Below are 20,813 nucleotides of genomic sequence, written 5' to 3' on the forward strand. Positions count from 1 at the left end.
AAGCTGCAAGCAACTCTGCAGAGGGCAGCAAATGCAAGTCTCCAGTGAGAGCAAGCAAGCGACACACAAGAGGTAAGTACCCCTAGTTACACAGTACCTTAAGTCTGAAGAAAATATTCCTCCTGTCTTCTGTTCCTGTTGTAGTCCTGCAGATCCTATTGCTCCTGGGCCTCAATTGTGGGGACAAGAGGGAGGATGTCTGGGGACTCCTTCACTATGGTTTGAAGGTCGGCGGCAGAAATGGGCACAATTCAGATCTGCAGCACTTCAAAAAGCACTTTTCAGCTTCTCGCAAATAGCACCACAGCGGTTCTTGGACACCTTGTGGACTTTACTTGCTTCTGGGGTCCAGCACTCTGTTCAGCTGCTCAGGCTCGGTTAGTCCTGCTTCGAGGGAGTCTGGGAGATCTTCCTGGAGCTCGGGTCCGGCTTAAAGGCGATGCACTAAATTCTGGTGTTCCTGTCCGCTGCTGCTGCTGCTGCTACTACCGAGTGCCAGCGAAGAAGTACAGCCAGCAGGGAGATGGGTTCCAGACAAGTTAGTCTTGGGGCTGATTGGTCCCACCAACCCAAGGGGAGAAGTCGTCCTTTCCGGGCTTCTCTAGTCAATTAGAAATTCGGAGCTACAGCACTGCAGCAGGGCTTCACCGGGTAAACCAACGGTCCAGGAGGGTGCAGCAAGTTTCTCTTCCAGTTTCTCCTTCTGTTCCTTCATCCAGTGGTCAAATCTGCCTTCCTTGCAAATGACCTCGACTTTTATGCAAGCCTCTCCTATTAATTAGAGACCTAGCTGTCACTCACACAGCAAGGGTGGCTGTCCTCCAAGGACAGCAAGGGTGGCTGTCCTCCAAGGACAGCCAGCCAGCCAATCACTTTTGGGTGCATTCCTGTAAACAAGGAGACTAAGCACAGGGCGTTTCTGGACCCTCTGTCGCTTTCTGCCCTGCCAGACACGCTGGAGCCAGAGGCGGACTTCCTGCCAAAGATGAAACAAACAAAGGGACCAAACCTGGTTTGGCGCGCAGAGTAAATCTCAAGAAGGACCTTTCCAACAAGAAATGGTGAAAATAGACCACCGGGCTATTTTGACAAAATGGACACCCATCTGTCCAATACTGCGACTGCGAATGCAGCCTGCAGTAAAAACACACAATGGTAGGGAAAAGTAAACCACTGCCACCAGCCATTCATCGAGGAATGGGTAACATAAAAATGTTAAATGAGAAGGTAGACAAAGGGGGTACTAAGTAACCCCTCCAGCACTCTATGTAAGATAGTGTGTGCTGGGTCTAGAAAGAGAAAAGGGTAAGTCGTCAATTTCACTTTACTGCTCTTAGAAACAGGAGTTTATCCCAGAGAAGGTATTTACTACGGTGCAGAGACACTGATGGGCTGTCATTATGAGATCTGGTCAAGGTGCGAACGTCATTTGGAAGAGAATTCTGAACTTACCAAAAGGCTTCCCTACAGCTTGCATGATATATGTGGTAAGTCAACTGTCAATGATAGCTGTTGTGACATGGAATGCCCTGGCGCTCTATAGAAAGATGATTGGAGATGACAACATTCCACAGTTCCAAATCCTAAGAAACGGCACAGATAATGAGAAGGATAATCTCCTAAACCAGTGGAAAAGTACCTGTGAAACAACACTGGAACAGTTGGACACTGATAAGAAATTGCTAGTAGAAAATCCAAACGCAGTTAAAAAAAAAAAAAACTATACGAAAGAGATTGGATTGACACTAGCGCAAAAAGAAGTGAGCATACAAGAATGAGAAATGCACCCTTTGAAGCAAAAAAACTGCATGTGACAGCTGCATAGATGAACAAATTTCCATGCAAGAGAATAAGAGTGACATTCTTGAAGTTCAGAATGAACCATTTTGATACCCGTAATGTAGGTTATAGTATGAAAGGAATGGGTAAAAACTGTAACCTCAGATGTAGACTTTGTAACCTACAAGAAGAATCGCTTAAACATGTAGTTCTTTTTTGTCCCATGATGAGATGAAAGAACGAGTCACACGGGTAATGAACGGAGAAAATATCCTAACCGATGTGCAGAGGATTGGTGGAGGATCTGTCATGAAGGAATGAATTTCAAAATCATTTTTGCATTGTCTTTTTTTCTTGAGAAGATAACGGAGATTAGAAAAAACAAATGAGTTAAATGATAGAAGTTCTTAAACTTATCAAGATGGCTTATGTTGCCATGTCGTTAAGTTAAAAACAAGAACTTGCATGCAATCTTGCTTCTCTTCAGTCTTAAAATGCGAGTGAAATGTAACCTGCTTTTAAAGGTTTGTAATAAACTAAAGAAAAAAATAAAATAAATAAAATACGATATTTAAACCTTAGCAGAAATCCAAAGTATTCCTCTGTGACACTGCACTGAGGGTGCTGTCACAGTACAAAAATATCATTATGGAGTTTGTCAGACTCCAAAACCAAAAGAAACGCAGGGTTCAAATCAAAGAAAAATACATGAGAGAGTGATAAAAAGGTCTCACTCTCTCCAGGATAAAAATTAGAAGTCCTAACGTAGAAAGGAATTAACCCAGAAATGAGAATTCCCCCTTAACACAAATGTACATCTAGATGTTATCTGTAGGGCAGCCATATGGAGTTCAGTGCGTATTTTCACTCAACATTACTGTGACGCACAGGCAAGGAGTGACTGCAATGGGACAAGCAGTATTGAAACATTGATTTGCCTCTGTTCCTCCCATCTACCCACCACCTTCACCTAGTACTGCTCCATAGACTATGCAAAGCATGTGATTCTAAGCAGATCCGCAAGCCTCAGAAGACAAACATTACATACCTGCAATGGTCTTTCTGGTACTTGTATCTGCTTAGATTCACATGCGCCCACCCGCCTCCCCTCCTTGGGCGTATAGGGTAACATAGACAACATGTTTCAAATGTGGACACCTCCACATTCACTATTTACAATAAACATGCAGCTTCAGGTCAGTAATAAAACTGAGGACCTAGACTCACAATGGATCTTGGGTACTGTACACTTAACAGTAGTAGATAGTATTACATACACGCCCTGTTGATATCCCTTTTTGAAATCGACAAATCATGTAATACTATGCACCAACAACTAGATGTCGGCCTTTGCAACGCATGCAAATCTAAGCAGATATGAGCATCAGACTATTACAAGTATGTAAGGTTTGTCTTATTATTGAGTGTTATGTGATATTATCACCTGCTTATTTAATTTTCAGTCTGCGTTTTGGGCCTCAAATGTAGTATTTTTGTACTTTCCTGTCTAAATTGAATTGTGTGATTCACTGTATGGAGCCCTGACCCCACTCGCACTTTTCTGTGAATAGCCTTGGCTGCTCTCCATTTCTACCTTGATTGGGTTGTGGCTAACCTGAGTTGCGCTATTCACGATAACTGGGATGGCCTCCTAAAATCTGTCCACCAGGTTCTACATATCTATCTCAACATGCGCGTGCCTGTGTGTGAGGAAGAGAAATGTCCATCATTTAAGCAACACTACGAGCAACCTTCCATTACAGTGGCAGCACATTGGATACATTGCTTGTCAAGATAGTTGTTTAGTGACCGACTCCAGACAAGGAGTTTCATTTATTTTCCTTGTGTGCACCTTTAGGCCTGAGTTGTTGGAGCAGCTTTGGAAAGCAAGAGCAGAGAAGAAAAAGTTACGCAAAGCCTTGCGAGAATTTGAAGAGGAGTTTTTTCAACAAAATGGAAGGTTTGTTATTTGAATCGGAAATTAGAACATTATGGTAAAAATAATGTGGAATATTGCACACTTCCAATAAATACCGTGCTCTGAGAACTGTTTTGAGACATTTAGACCTATTCTTTTCTACTGTTGAGCCCTGAGAGGTGACGGGAGGGTCGTGTCATATTCTCACTCATGCTTATTCCATCTCTGACCGCTTGGTTGGCAGGCACAGGCTTTGAAAATATATATATATATATATATATATATATATATATATATATCTGAGGCTTGTGGCATCTGCTTAGATCACATGCTGTGCATAGGCCGAAATCTAGTGGAAGCTGCAGAGTATTAGTTTGTTTATCGAAACTCGAAAAGGGGTGTCGAACTAGGGTGTGCCAGTAATACTACCCTAGTGTGACGTCCCATGTACCCATGATCCCTGAATGTAAGCGTCGCCAAAACGCACCCCCCCCCCTCTCAATGTGAGGCAATGAAGGACACACCCCAGAAGGGAATGAGACCACGACCAAGTGCGGGTGAGATCAAAAGGGTTTTTATCTAAACCAATATAGCGCATGCGAAGGACTCTGCAAACTCTGAGAGCGCTCTGTGAGGTAAGGTAAGCTAAAGGGGGCACATAGTCATTGGGATTGTGTGGCAATATCTAGAACTATATACAATGTATATTGTGCTACTCCAGGATTGGTGGAGATCCACGTGGTGCCAACGCGGAGTGGACGGTCAGCTGGGCTCATCGGGGTGGAGTGCTGGGCCGGAAACGACTTGTAGTGATGATTGGTGGCTAGGTTGTTACTTTGCCCTTGTGGCCGCACATTCACATTTATTCATTATACTATGCAGTTTTAGTTGTCTTGTAACTCTTGTAATACATTGACCTTAGATCAAGAAGGAGACAGGGACATTGATATGCAATAGGAAGTACCCCAATACATCAGTTGTAGAGACACCTTGGCTTCAAACATGCTAGTCCCACAAGTCCATGTGTCGGGTCAGGGGCACAGGAAGGGTTATTCAATCGCCCTGTCCTGATGGGTGCAGTGAAGGATGGTATTACGATCTATTGGTACAAGGGTGGGAGCCCCCCTTCGAGGGCTGTTAACTTGGGGTCAGCAGGAATACCAATGGGCCGTGGGGGGTATGTAACCGGTGCTCTGGAGGTGGTGGGATTTAGGACCAGGTAGCTCGTAACTCATAGTCGGGCTGTGGCGGCCTCTGACATGGGGGAGGTGGATGCTTGAAGCGGGTCCAGTGAGATTGGGAGGAGAGGCGAGGCTGTGTTGTTCGAACACCAGCTATCCCTGGCGGGCCGGGGCGGGAGGAGGGGGAGACGACCTTGCAGCTCTAGGCATGTCTCCCTGTACAGGGCAGTTTACTATACTTTTGACAAGGGGCGAGTGACAACACTTTGGGCTCCTAGAATTGTTTACATACATTTACATTAATGGGGATATAAGCTGGGGGGGGGGCTCTACCATTTAGTACATTTCATCTCAGAAGTTGACCTAAGAATGTGAGGTAGCATTAGATTTGTTTGTGTGCAAAGAGGGCAATACGTATTACATCATGATACAACCTGGCTCTAGTACTTTAGCTAATCTGCATGCATTTCAAATGTACGTTGTTACATCATGTACAGGAGCTGTCGCATATTATTCTTTAACCACTCTTCGTCACAATAGCAGCGAGTTGGGGCCTACTGACCTGCCCTTCCTTACATCCCTCACGCGTGTAGGACCCTCGGATTGTTTTTTTCCGCCATACTAGTCGGACGCATGTTGCAGAGTTCCCTTGGCATTTGCCAATTATACCTAAATATTGTTAAAAACTTTCCCCGTTATCTTCCATCCTACGCTGAAGATCGACGTCAGCGAAGATCGAGGGAACCAATCGTCGAAAACTACACAACGGACCTTGGAAGGCCTCTGGCCCGGGCCTTGGAAGACCTCTTGCCTCGGCCCTGTACAAGTAGGGAGAGTGTGCGGTGGTCATAACTTTCCCACATTTATTTCCTACATATACACAGCCCGCTGCCATATTTACACATATGGAGAGTACTCCTTTCAAATTCTTCCCTAAGTGTAACAGGAAGTTGCCCTGGGTAGATGAGCACAACATGTGCAATCTTTGTCTCCCACAAGACCATCCCGAGGCTACGTGTCAAGCTTTTAAGCTCATCAAGCTAAAGACACTTAAGGACCGGTTGCCGAAGCACTGGGCCCACTACGCCAGGCAGCTAGAGGCCATGGATGTCGAAGGGTCGTTCAGCGATGGCAACAACGCCGCTGTATCCGACGGCGAGGGCAGAAAGGTGACTTCAGACACCCACGCGCAAGCCCCCGACCTCGGAGGACTGGCCAGCAGCCCAGTTATGGGGACAACACCCGGCGGCAGAAGCGCAACCCACACCACTTCCTCACACATCAGCCCCAGCCGTGATTCGACACGCGCGTCGAGCGATCGGCAACGGAAGGCACCGAGAGCGGTCCAACGATTGTGTTCTCTGGGCGTTCCCGTTCGCCGCATGACAAAGACCAACCGTCCACGGTTGGAAAAGGTGCCGTACTCCCAATAGTTCCAGAGGTTTGATTGTCAGAAGACGATTCCGACCTCTATGCTCCCAAGTCAAAGCGTGTAGCGTCTACTCCCGAAATTCGGCGCCCTCCTTCTACTACCTCCGAATTTCGACGCAAAGCATCAAAGACCACCTCCAAACCTCGACGCAAACCCTCGGAAAATCTAAAACCTCCGGAAAACATTCCTCTAGTCACGGGAAGGGGGATAAACAACATAAACCTTCAGAACACCATAAGGAAAAACAGAAGGCTCCTAAGGTGATAGAGAAGTCCAGGGTCCCTGAAACTACTCCTAAGAGTAAAATTGTCCCTCCCACTCCTCATGATATGGGTATGGGTGAGGAACTAGAACAGGAGAGGTTTATTCCCAGTTCAAGGGAATGGAACTCAGCGGATATTGATAGGGTGATGAGAAGGATGTCTTTTTTTGCAAAAGACCCTCATTATTTCCATAGCTATGCCAACACACCAGCTACCTCTGCCCCTTCGGGGGTCCAAGGCCTCTCAACCCCCTACTAAAAGGCTCCGCTCTGAGGCTCCAGCGCAGGGATTGGTTTCAGACCCTTTGCTAATTGAACCTTACCATCCAGAGTCATATGGAGAGGAGACAAACACATGTTGGAAGACCAGGCGGGTTTCTTATTATGGGGATGATGAGGACCAGGAAGAGGAAGAGGAAGAGGAGGCGGAGGCCTTCAATCTTGACTACACTATTCCTAAGGACCCCCCTGTGCATGACTCACCGATTATCAGCCACTCCTCAATGACGTACTGGCTAAAGCAGCAGCTCATTTTCAAATTGACACACAGGGTGTCCAAGAAGATAGGGAGTTCCCAGAAGAATCATAGGGGACAAGAGAGCCATTACCCAAGCCTGCGTAGAATTGATCCCGCGCTGGTAACCCCAAATCTTACTCGTGAATCCACGAGTGGAAAAATTATTCCGGGCCGCACCCTCCGATCCCATGTACATAAGGGGTCAATTAAAACCCGACTCCCTGGTAGTAACAACCACCAGAAAGAGGGCAGAAACACGACTAGCTTCTTCAGAAGCACCTCCCGATAAGGAGAGCAAAAGGATAGATGCTCTGGGTAGGAAAGTTGCCTCCATGTCAGCCTATCAGGCACGTATTGCTAACAGTACCACTCTTTTAGCAAGTTATAACTGCCATCAGTGGGAACAAGTAGCTGCTTTAGTAGCCTCTGCACCTAGACCACTAAAAGGCCAGTTGGCCCAACTTGCAGCAGACGGAAGGTCCGTATCAGGATGCATCCTTAAAACAAATTTTGATGCAGCAGATAATGCTGGAAGATTGATAGCCGAAAGGCACAGTAATAAAACGCCACGCTTGGCTAAGGCAGTCTGGTTTCAAACCCGAGACCCAAGTCACGCTTATAGGCATGCCGGTAGAGCCGAACGTTCTATTCGGCAGGGCAGTGGAAGAGGCACTAAAGATGAGTACGAGACCCTAAATCTCTCGGCCAGCTCCCAAATAGACCCCCAGGTCGGAGGGGAAATAATTTTCGTCGCTTTCGCGGCCAAAGCTCCCAGAGGGGTTCCAACTACTACCAAAATCAAGGAACCTCATGGGGAAACGATCAGTTCCAAACATCACAGGGATTCACCAGAGGCCAGCGCGGGGGGTTGCACTAGGGGTAGAGGCAGCCCCGCCAGTGTTGGTACACCACCTAGTAAACAGTGACGATCCGCTTCGGGTCCCCTCCCATGCATCCCCAATAGGGAGGCGCATTTCCACCTTCACCCACGCATGGGAGGGGATCACTTCGGACAGATGGGTGCTGTCCACAGTGTCTGCAGGATACTGTATAGAACTATTGGCGTGCCCCCACGACCATCCTCCAAGACAGAAGGTACACTCGTTGGAGCACCAGAAAATCCTTCTCGGTGAGATCGCCACTCTACTTGCAAAGGACGCCATAGAACTCTTCCCGGGCAACCAGGTAAACAGGGGTTTTTGTTCAACCTACTTCCTTGGTTTCAGACCCTTTGCTAATTGAACCTTATCATTTTTTGTGCCAAAAAAAGATCTAACAATGCGCCCAGTATTATATTTGCGCCCTGCAAATAAGTATGTCAAGCCACAAAAAATCTGCATGTCTACACTCCAAGAGGTAATCCCCCTACTAAAAAAGGGGGATTACATGGCAACATTGGATATGAAAGATGCCTATTTTCATATTTCAATGTTCGCAGCGCACAGAAGATTCTTGCGTTTCAAAATTAACATCCAGCACTACCAGTTCAAGGTGCTGCCCTTCGGTATAGCCTTGGCTCCAAGGGTATTCACCAAGGTACTGGCGGTGGTGACGGCGCACCTACGCAGGGAGGCAATCCCAGTGTACCCTTACCTGGACGACTGGCTCATCACAGGCGAAACCCCCTTAATTTGCAGACTTAATATTCAAAGAACAATTGACCTCTTCCAGTTGGGCTTCTCAATCAATGAGAAAAAATCAAGCCTGGTGCAAAGCAGCTCAAAACAGTTCCTAGGAGCTGTCCTAAACACTCAAGAGGGGTTGGCCTTTCCATCAGAGGAAAGAATTCGGAACCTGTTGCTGCAAATTCCTCTATCAGTCCGGTCGCCAAATAAGGGTGCGCAAAGCGATGCGTTTGCTAGGCATGATGGCATCTTGCATTTACCTGGTTCACCACGTGCGCATGCGACCTATGCAGGAATGGTTGGTGAAACAGTGGTCTCAAGCAAGTGGTCAGTGGGACGATCTAGTGGTCGTTTCGCCAACACTAGTATGGAGTCTTCGCTGGTGGACAAGAGAGAATCTTATGAAGGGGAAACCCTTTTACGATCCAGAGATACAGGCCGTTGTCACAACAGACTCCTCCCTAGCAGGGTGGGGAGTCCACTACCTGCACCATACAGCTCAGGGTCTCTGGTCTCACACAGTGGCTCAGAACCACATCAATCTGCTAGAACTTCTGGCAGTCTTCAGAGCGCTTCGGGCATTCGAACCCCTCCTATCCAACCAGTCAGTGCAGATCCTAACAGACAGCACGACTGCAGTGTTTTACTTAAACAAACAAGGGGGCACTCTATCTCCCAATCTGTCCAAGCTTGCCCAGAAAATTTGGAAATGGGCACTCGACGGAACATTCACTTGTCATCCCAACATGTTCCAGGGGAACTCAACTCGCTAGCAGATGCTCTGAGCAGAGATCCCCTCCCAGAGGAACACGAGTGGCGACTACACAAAGAAGTCGTAGGAGACCTCTTCTCTCAGTGGGGTTTCCCCACTATAGATCTTTTCCCCACAAGCGAAAACAGGCAATGCCCAGACTTCGCATCCAGGTTCCCCCAGCCAGGCTTCAAGGGGAACGCCCTATGGATGAATTGGTCAGAGATGTTTGCCTACGCAGGTGGTGAACAAGATCCACAGGGAACTGATGACGCTCATCCTGGTTGCTCCTATGTGGGCGAGACAACCATGGTATCCACACCTATGCAAAATGGTGGTGTGTGACCCCTCCCCATCAAGCTCCCATGCCAGTACAACCTACTCTCCCAGCACGAGGGACTAACAGTGCAACCTCAGCCCAACTCGATGAACTTGGCAGCATGGCTCCTGAAGTCATAGAGTTCGGACATCCCAATTTACCCTAAAGATGTATGGATATCTTGAAAGAGTCAAGAAAACCTAACACGAGGCACTGTTACTATGACAAATGGAAACGATTCGTAATTTGGTGCCAGAATAGGCAAATCAACCCAGTTAATTGTACTCCTTCTAATGTCACCTATATGCTCCACCTACTGGATTCAGGGTTAGTGTTTAACTCACTTAAAGAGCACCTGGCAGTTTTATCAGCCTACACCACTTCCCATAGCAAGGTGTCATGGTGGAAGGTGCCAGTTGTCAAAGCATTTATGGAAGGGGTAAAGAGACTCCACCCTCCAATTTTTAACCCACCACCAGGTTGGGACCTTAATGTGGTACTTGCTAAACTCATGGGACCTCTCTTTGAACCCATGCACAAAGCTAGTCTCAAAGACTTATAAAACTGCCTTCTTTGTAGCCATTACACCCATAAGAAGGGTCAGTGAAATTCAAGCTCTGTCAGTGCAGGATCCTTTCTTTACGGTACATAAGGATAAACTGGTTTTACGCACTCACCCTAGGTTTTCACCCAAGTTAATTTCCAAATTCCATGTTAACCAGTCCATTGAGCTACCGGCCTTCTTCCAAGAACCCAAAAGCTCTGCTGAGGTGAAACTTCACACACTAGATGTGAGGAGAGCGGTCCTCTACTATGTAGACTAGACCAGACCACTAAGAAAGACAGATCAACTGGTGGACTCCATAGCTCTAGGCAGAGAAGGAGATTGCGTCTCAAAGAATGCCATCTCTAAATGGATAGTAAGATGTATCCAACTGTGCTATTCCCTCTGAGATAAAACACTGCCTTTTACACCAAGGGCCCACTCTACAAGAGGTACTGGAGCCACTCAGGCTTTCGTTGCAAATGTACCCCTTGACAGCATTTGCAAAGCAGCTACATGGAGCTCTATTCACACCTTTACTCAGGACTACTGCATTGACACGCCTTCCAAGACAGATACTCAAGTAGGACAAGCGGTTCTAAGACATTTGTTCGCTCATGACCCTTCTCACATCCCACCTCCTAACACTGCTCGCTAATCTATGCACAGCATGTGATCTAAGCAGATTCCACAAGCCTCAGAATGGCTACATTACTCGCCGTAATCGTATTTCTAATGCTTGTATCTGGTTAGATTCACATCCGCCCACCCTTGCTCCCCTCTGAGAGAAGGCGCATGGATGCTTGTAGTCTTATCTATCTCATCTGCTTGGATACTCTGTGCTCTCTCTACTCCTCATGCTACCTCATGTCAGAAAAAATACAATCTGAGGGACCTACATGCGTGGGGTATCATGGGTACATGGGACTTCACACTAGGGATAGTATTACTGGCATGCCCTAGTTCGACGCACCTTTTCAAGTTTTGAAAAACAAACTGTAATACTCGGCAGCTTCCACTAGATGTCGGCTATGCACAGCATGTGAATCTAAGCAGATACAAGCATAAGAAATACGATTACGGTGAATAATGTTTCCCATATATAATCAATGAAACAAATGTGTTAAAGTGACGTTATGGTTAAGTGGCACTAATAACCTATGAAATTCAATGAAAAAACTTTGTTAAAGGGACGTTATGGTTGCAAGTAAAACCGGAAAACCCCTGCAACCATAACTCGCGCCACCATTGTGCACTGCTAAGACTAACACCCAGGACAACAAAGATATCACAAATGTCATTGCTGACCTAGATATCCCTACGTTTCTGGGACCTACTTTTTAGTAGTTTTAAAAAAAAACTACTGGACGGATTTCCACCAAATTTACAAAAGCCCGCTTTCGGGACCAAGCCACCGCTCCTGCCACAAATTTGGTGGAAATAGGTCCAGCGGTTTGGGCTTTAGGCGTGAGCAAAGTTTTTTTTTTTTTCTTTTTTTCTCCATTGTCTAAGGGGGGGAAAGAAAATGTTGGGGTCCCCCCACTCTCTAACTCCTCCCCCCCCCCCCAACCCCCTTGACCAAACCTCACCGAACTTTGCAAAGAAAATCAGAGTGGGCCATATATGTTCCTTGCCAAGTTTGGTGAGGATTCGTCCAGGGGGAGCGAAGTTATAAGCCGCCCAAAAAGTGCTCTACCTATGGGTTTAGCAACTTAAACATTACATGGCCGCTACCGCAGGCCATGTAATATAAATATTCAGATAGTTTACCTCAAATTGGTAATTAATATAAAAACTGTTATAACAATTTCGAAAAGGTCCATAGGTGTATAGATTTGTATTGCTGCTACACACATTTCTTCGCTTGATTTTTCTTATGATTTTTCCAGATTGTCAACGGGTTTTTGAGTTGGGGTCCATTGGCATTCATGCATTTTGGCTCTTCTCCATTCAGTGCCCTTACCCATATATTTTAGATACCTTGCACATCCTTTGTTCCAATACCGCAACTGGGCCCCAGGGTTCTCTGTTCCTGTTTTATTTTTTGCTCTTATTTTGCTTTTCAGATGTATTTGTCTGCCGTAGTTTCTTATTAAGGTTTAATGTTTTGTCTTTTTATGTGGCAATTGGGAGCTGGAATTGTCGAATGATGCTAAATAACATTCAGTGCCACTGTCTAGTACCACAGGACAGCTGGCGACATCCTATGGACCTTACAGAGTTGGAAATTGCTGGGAACTATTAAGCTCTTGGTAATGGCCAAGAGGAGCTTGTTTACCTTGAAACGAACAGCTACCAGGAGCAACTTTTAATTCCTGGGCAGGTGGTGCCATACAAATCTAGCAATGTTATTCTAACTATGTAGGTTTGGGAACTGCACAGAATCATCTCTGAATTCGTCACCAGGTTGCTGAACCTCTCCCCACTTCACTCCCAGTCCCTATGCAATGCCTTGTACCAACATTTTCATAACAAGCTATCGATATTCATAGTGCCATCTTCTCTAAAATAGCAATGATGCCCTCTCCCAACCCGCCTCCTGTCCCCTGCCCAATTACCTTCCAATGCATCCTTCTCCTCTGTCTCCCCCATCTCACACCAGGAGCTCCTCACGCTACTAGCGCAAAGCCGCCCATCCGACTTTCCTGGAGACCCATGCCCACCCACACTCCTCAAGAACATCCTAACATCAACCTGCGCAGGCAGCATTGCACGGTCAATCCTTAACCCATCCCTCACCTCGGGAATCTTCATGGAAGCCTTCAAAACCTCCTAGATCAAACCCATCTCAAAAAACCGACGCTCGACCCACTCTTTCCCCCAGAACTATCGGCCCATTTCCAACACACGCTTCATGGCCAAACGCCTGAACTGCACAGCATACAAGTAGCTCTGCCTCTTCACTGAAGCCAACAACCCCTTTGACCCAGTCCAATCAGGCTTCAGACCCCACCAAGGAACTGAGTCCTTCCTGGTGTCTGTTTGGGATGACCTAAAAAGAACAGCGGACACAGAAGTATGCGCTTTGCTCCTCCTCCTTGACCTCTTGGTTGCCGTCGATACAACCGACCACACCATACACCTAGAACAGGTTACACTCCTTAGGAATCAAAAACACTGCTCTCTGCTGTCGTCTCTAATCGCTCGCAAACCATCTTCTTCTCCTCCACCTCTTGCCCAGTGCCAAAAGGTGTTCCGCCAGGAGCATCCCACTCACGCCTCCTCCTCAATATCTATCTTAGCCCACTCCTCCGCTCCCACAACCTCATCTGTTAGAACTACGCAAATAACACTCGGATCATCCTCAAAATCCGTACAGATTAGTATAAGCACTACAGGTCCACAGAGCTGCAATCCTGGCTTCAGAAGTACATCCCTAAGAAGTATGGGGCCTTCTGCCAAAGGTTCATCAAAGTACCACACAGTTTTGTAATGCTTGAAAAAATGAAGGTAGGGTCTCTGGGGGTCCAATGAATAGTTCCAAGTATTAGCAGACAAATTAAACTAACAAACATGTCCCTAACTTTCGGAGTGCTTGCACGAACAAGCAATGGCAAAGCCAAACTATTACAAAACGTATATAAAAGTTATCAACTATTAAAAAGGAGTTGGGGGTTTAGGTATCGCTACAACTCATCCCTTGTACTCCGATTCTTTGTAAGATTTGGCGGGTCTGTGGAAGAGGGTCCAAGGTCACTTGTCCCGCCATCAGCCTCAGCCCTTGATCTCTAGGGGATGCAGGTTCAAGCACTTCTCCGGTCGGCGACTAATACTGGTGCAAGGTCTTACAGTTGAAAAATGCAAACCAATTCGAGGCAGGGACCCTTACAGTGATGAAAAGAAAATGGACCTTGGCAATGAGGGCGGGAGGACACGACTACCATATATTTTTGATCCACAAAATAGATTTTAACGCATGCAAAATTAGTACTATTAACCGTCACAATAAATTGCTCAAATTTGACTACATTCCACCTTACATACACATTCTCACTTACACACATCCAATGTCAACAATACAAACTGGTAATTTCTTTAATGTGACCCTCTAAAAAAACAATTAGTATCTGAAATCTTCACGCCCAGATAGAACTAATGGTGTGTATATCTGTTAAATTGCATGAAAGCTTATTAACACAAGTCTACATATGTTTCAGTCTGTAAATACGGCTTTTCCATATAGCCAAATAATTACTCTACCCTTCAGGACATGGGAGTGGCGTCCATGTCACCTCGCCCTTACAACACAGTCAGATGGAAGATGTCTTCAGACCAAAAGAATTCTAAAAAAACACAAACAATAGACTAAATTACCAACCTCTTCTTATTTCAATGACGGCACATATATATTGTGCATATAAATCTTGCGCGATTATCTGTTCACACTCACCTCCAGGCTGTATTTGTGGAGGAAAATGCAAACTGAGGAATGGATCCTAAATGCTCCAGTGGTAAACTCCAAATATAGAGGAGCCTTAAAAAAAAGCCAGAGGCACAAAGCGAATTAAGAACTTTCTTCCCTCTCTTGCAACAAATCAATTTACACAGAGAAATGATTGACCACAGGGAACTTACTACTTTTCTCCAGCATGGGGTCTGGCATGGATTCACATGCTCATGAATATTTACCGTCAGGCTGGGATTCCTTGGTAAAGAAATAAATCTGTTTCATTTCTGAACTGTCTTTCTCCCAACAACCAATCACTGAGATCTGGGTCAGTCTGCCCCCAGCCAATAACTGCCCTCTACCTAAACCCCTCCTCTGGCAGCCATCTTCAGACTTTTACCACACGTTCAAGTGTTGGGAGTCCTCGTGTTTAGCTCTCGAGTTTCCTCGTGGAGGTTTACAGAATATTCTTTCAGGCCTATGCCGCGTGGACCATGTCGGAAGAGGATGATGATTCAACTCCCTTGTTCAAGATCTGCTCCAACTGCATCTCGCAGAATGTCTTTTCAGAGGACAAGCATTCCGAATTCCTTTACTGCCTGTACCTGACGCACAAGGAGGAGGATTGTGTGTTTTGCCAGGAGATGGTCCCTCGCACGATGAAGGATCGGCACATGCGGCTGAACGAGTGGCTACAGGCCAAGGCCCCTGCTCTGGGTGGCTCCCAGCAGCATGCCTCTTCCAGTTCCAAGAAGGCTGAGTGGGCTTCTAAGCCACAGGGTTCCAACAGAAGGCTATACACAGCAAGTCCACTATCACCAGGAGCGCCGCTGCAACGGGCTCCTCGGCGGCCACGGCGCGTTCAACGTCTCCAGCCTCCGTCACCAGTCAACGCTCAGGATCTTCGGCCAAGAGGAAGTCGGACCATCCGGGCAAACTCAAGGAGAGGCCCAAGTCCGTCCTACAGGAGAAGGCCAAGCAGGACAAGGCTCCACCCTCACAGTGACGGCTCGTGTGCACCCGTCGAAGGCCCAGCCTTCCATCGAGTGGGCAGCGTCGTCTCTGATGAAGGCCGCCAAGACAGTCCAACAGGATGGGACCCATAACACCAGGGTGTCCCTTCCTCCCAGGAGGGAGGCTGTGTTCCGTAGAGAAGACCCCGGAGAAGAGGATGCCCGAGATCTTCACCGCTGCAAGCAAAGAAGGGGGGGGGGGGGGCGCAGTGGCCCAATAGGTTACGACGGCGAGGACACCGTAGAGGAAGAGCAGAATGGCGACAAGAGCCTGTGCTCACAGCCGGTGTCCCAGTGACCTATTCCGCCTGCACCTCAGCTGTGAGGGATGAGACGGACCCGGAAACAGCGACGACGGGCATGAACGATGGCGGGTTAGGGTACTCCTGTCTCCGCCGGCCAGACCTTCACCGCCGGACGAGATTGGCTTGTTCCACTCGATCTCCTGAGCATCTGAACTTTTTCAGCTATCTCTGGAGGAGGAGGAGGGCTTCCTATATCAGCGTGAAGAGGAAGACCATCCTCTCGGTCCCACTCCTGGATGACATTTGGGACAAAGGTTTGTCTCTCATCAAGAACCCTTCCACAGCCCCGGGGAAGAGAGATCGCCTGGAGAAGTAGTACAGGGTGCCGGTTCCGCGCCCAAGTGCTTACGGGCCCAGCATTCTCCGGACTGTGTGGTGTCCGCGGCGGCCAGGACGAGGTCTTCGGGGTGGTTCAGCCTCGGCGGCCTCCACCCCACTGAACAGAGAGGGAAAGAAGTTAGATGCCATGGGACGACAGGTCATCTATTCTACAGCGACTACCATCAAGGCCGTCAACGCCATAGCCATAGCCATCGTGGCTCGTTGCGACCGGGCGTTGTGGTTCAAGATCGCTCCCATCCTGGACTTCCTTCCCGACAAGAGGTCGGAAGTGCTGGAAATTCTACAGGAAGGTGAGGTGACGTCGGACCACGCCATGACGGTGGCCACGGACATCGCTGATGCAGGGTTCCGCCAAATGGGCAACAAGGCCACCAACTTTCGGCAGGACATTCAGTCGAAGGTGCTGGACATGCCCTTCGAGAGGGGCAATTTGTTCGGGAAGGCTGTGGATGAGTCTCTACAAACTATAAAGACGGGCACGGTGCGTGCTTTGGGCACTCTTCAGCAACGGAAGCCGTCCTTTCGGACCTCAGGCGGCTAGTCACCAGGATCCTCCAAAGGGTTTGGCGGGGCTCCCTCTTCTTACGGCTAACCCTCCCGCTCTTCGACCCAGGAGACGTACAAGGGCCGCTCCAAGGCCTTTGGAGGAGGACGTCATCGCCAGGGTCCCCAAGGCGGCCATTCAATGTCCAAGCAGGATTGAACCGGCCGTGGTGTCGGGCCTCCACCCGAGCACCGCGGTGGGAGGCCGGCTGGCAAATTTCATCAGCATGTGGAAGACCATCTCCACCGACGGTTGGGTGCTGGATGCTCTCGCCCACGGACACACTCTGGAATTTCAACAGAAGTGTCCCCAAATAGCACCGGTGGCCGGCAGGAGAACCACGTCCCTCAGCTGCTGATGGAGGTTCGGGCCATGTTAAGGAAAGGCGCGATAGAACTCGTCCCAAAGAAGCTCCGGAGTGTACTCAGGCTACTTCCTCGTCAAAAAGAAGCCCATCCTCGACCTTCGTCGACTAAACAAATGCATCAAGTCCAAAAATTCCGGATGGTCACTCTTTAGCACGTGCTCGGACAGCTGGAAGAGGGGGACTTCCTGTCGTTGCTGGACTTTGAAGATGCATACTTCCACATCCCCATCCACAAGGGGCACCGCAAGTTCCTGCGTTTCGTGGTTCAAGGGTTCAAGGGAAGCGCTACCAATTCAAGGCCCTTCCCTTCGGATTGAAGTTGGCGCCAAGCGTCTTCACTAAGTGCCTAGCTGCAGTGGCGACGCAGCTGCGACTACGGGGGATTCATGTCTACCCTTGTCTGGACGACTGGCTCATCCGGGCCAGCTCGGAGAGATCGCCGTCGACCACATGGTGAAGACCGTGAGGATCTGGGGTTCTCGGTGAACTTTGCAAAGTCCTGCTTGACTCTATCGCAGGATGCGCTATTTCTGGGATCCCGACTCAACAGTGTCATGCCTGGCGTCTCTGTCGGAGTAGAGAGTAGTGGCCATCTTGGCAAGGTACAGCGGCTGTTGACCCTGAAGATCACCATGGTGAAGTCAATCAAGTCTCTGCTCGGCATGATGTCATGAATCTACCTGATTCGGCTGTGCAGGCTACGGATGCATCCTCCACACAAGTGTCGGGAAGCTTCGAGGACAAGATCACACTCGAGAGCTTCCATCGAGCGATACGGTGCTGGGGTGTTCGTGCACATCTGTCCGGAGGCGTGGATTTCCAGACCCCACCGCACCAGGAGCCGGTCACGACGGACGCCTCCCTGGAAGGATGGGGAGCTCACACCGAAGTCTTCACGCAAGAGGCCTGTGGCTACCGGAGGAGTAAACGTTGCACATCAATGTGTTGGAGCTGCGGGCATTGTTTTGGGCCCTCGTCTTTCCTTCGTCCCTCGAAGGGCAAGGTGGTGCGGGTCTTCACGGACAATACCACCACAATGTTTTACATAAGGAAGCAGGGGGCCTCAGGTCCCCAGCGCTCTAAAGAAGCGCAGGACTTATGGCACCGGGCCGTCGCCCAGGGGATGTTCCTCATCCCGTTTCATCTGGCAGGAGTGAAGAACAGTCGCTGACTTGCTCAGCAGGGAGCTGCGCTCTTGCCACGAGTGGGAGCTTCGGCAGGACCAAGTGGATCACCTATTCCGCAGATGAGGCAATCCCCAGATCGATCTATTTGCGACAGCGACGAACACCAAGTGCCGGAGGTTCGCCTGCAGGTTTCCCCAGCCGGGGAGCATGGGGGACGCTTTATCATTCCCCTGGGACGGTCTGTTTCTGTATGCGTTCCCTCTGTTGCCGTTGCTTCTTCGACCATTCAATCAACTCAGACGGTTCCGGTGCAGGCTGATTCTAGTCGCACCAGTGTGGCCGAGGCAGATCTGGTACCTGGACCTTCTCGACATGTCAGCGTCCCCTCCAGTCAAGTTTCCCGTGGTCGCAGATCTACTAGCCAGAGAAGGAGGCGCTATTCTGCACCACGATCCAGGATCGCTGAACCTGAACTCCTGGCTCCTGCAGCATTAGAGTTCGGGGGTTACGACCTCCCAGCAGATTGCGAGGAGGTACTTACCAGGACCAGAGCATCATCTACTCTTAAATGCTACAGACATAAATGGAAGAGGTTCGCTGTTTAGTGCCGTGCACAGAAGATCGACCCTCTAGGAGTCACGGCTCTGCATGTGCTGCAGTATTTGCTGTCGTTGGCCAAAGCAGGACTGGCCCATGCTTCAATCAAAGTTCATCTGGCGGCTATCTCCCGCTACACCAGATCTCCGGGATGGTCCTCGTTATGGTCTCACCGTCTGGTTAAGGAGTTTGTCAATGGACTGTTTTGTTCGTTCCCGCCGGTGAAGGCTCCAGCCCCGGTGTGGGAACTCAATGTGGTGCTGACTAGGCTCATGGGCCCTCCATTCGAACCTATGCAGACAGTTCCACTGAAGTTCTTGTGGAAGACAGCGTTCCTCGTGGCCATCACATCTGCACGATGAGACAGTGAGATTCAGGCCCTGTCCTGTTAGCCACCTTATTTGACATTTCACGACACGAGGGTGGTGCTGCGGACGCACCCCTCCTTCATGCCCAAGGTGCAGTCAGACTTTCATCTAAACGAGCCCTTGGTGCTGCCTGTATTTTTTCTGACGCCTTTGTCGCCGGACGAGAGGACTTTGCACTCGTTGGATGTGGCTAGAGCGCTGGACTGCTACGTAGACCGCACAAAGGGTTTCCGGAAGATGTCACAACTTTTCGTGAACTTGCGCCCTGTGACCCATGGGAAGGCCCTCTCCAAGGCTTCCATTTCCAGGTGGCTCTCCGGCAGCATCACCCATTGTCACGGGTTGGCAAACCGACCATTGCCTGGCCGTCCGAGAGCCCATTCAACCAGAGCAATCGCTGCAACTACGGCGTTCCTGTCTGGTGTGCCTCTGCTGGACATCTGTGGGGTTGCTACATGGAAGTCGACTCACCTTCACGAGATTCTACTGCGTCGACAGGGATTCTAGGGAGGAGACCGGAGTCGGCCAAGCAGTGCTGGGCAACCTGTTCGCTTGAAGGTGAGCCTGGTGAGGAGGTAAGAGATGCTTATGTTGAGCCTTTGCCACCTCCTGTGGTTGTGCATGTGTGTGGACTGCTATGTATTTATTCATGAGCATGTGAATCCATGCCAGACCCCATGTTAGAGAACAGTTAAAGGTAAGTAACTTGTTCCTTCCGTGTGGTCTGGGCTACCTGTGTAGCTAGGTGCCCACCTCACTTTGTGCCCCTTCTTCTATGTTGCACATGTGCATCAGGTGTACATACATAGGTTCAGCGGAACAGGCAATCGGGTGAATAGAGACCATCTACTTGCACACACTAACCAAGAAAAGTGCATTTATGTTTACTGCATATAAAGCAACACTTACTTGCAGTATTTTGTGTTCTGCTTAGGCGGTCAAAATATCACACACTTCCTACTTTCATTATGGACCCAGTTCTTTCAGGAACCTCTCGGTATAGATTTGCATATAACCGTGCATGAGTGGAGATTGCTGGAGTGCTAGGAAGAGCAAACGAACCTGAAAGCATCACATATCCAGATCCTAGCATCCATGTGTCAAAATAATCTTGCAGTCACCGTGCGGTCTGCGAAGTGGGAACTAATGCTGTCTCGCTGGTCCGTCAGGGCTCTGCATGCGTTTAGGGTAAAAAACACGTATGCGAGCTCTATTGTAATATGCATGTGCCGCCCGATGTATTTTCAATCGCATACTCATGACTATTCCATTCACCAGCCTCAAACAGGCAGGTGACTATACTATTTCTGTCTGCTTTGATGCTGTGTTAATAGCTGTTAGGGAGAATGATCAGAAATGTGCTTATTCCTCTCTACCTTAGAGACCCCCAGCAACTTTGCTTAATTTTGAGGACTTGAATTTTGAACCTGGAGAG

At 48.6% G+C, this 20,813-nt stretch overlaps 1 protein-coding gene across 3 annotated transcripts in view; it reads left to right on the top strand.

The window, feature by feature from the left end:
- Nucleotides 1–20,813, top strand: part of FAM13B (family with sequence similarity 13 member B) — a 694,693-nt gene that overhangs the window by 612,192 nt on the left and 61,688 nt on the right. For 2 of the 3 annotated variants that reach the window (XM_069649076.1, XM_069649077.1), the window contains one exon: nucleotides 3,638–3,739. The exons of the other annotated variant lie outside the window; for it this stretch is intronic. In XM_069649076.1, the coding sequence (XP_069505177.1) occupies nucleotides 3,638–3,739 (102 nt within the window). The remainder of the gene's footprint in view (nucleotides 1–3,637; nucleotides 3,740–20,813) is intronic. 3 annotated transcript variants of the gene reach the window in all.

This window comes from Ambystoma mexicanum, chromosome 2q (assembly GCF_040938575.1).
Source record: "Ambystoma mexicanum isolate Mex_15411 chromosome 2q, UKY_AmexF1_1, whole genome shotgun sequence".
NCBI classification, from domain to species: Eukaryota; Metazoa; Chordata; class Amphibia; order Caudata; family Ambystomatidae; genus Ambystoma; species Ambystoma mexicanum.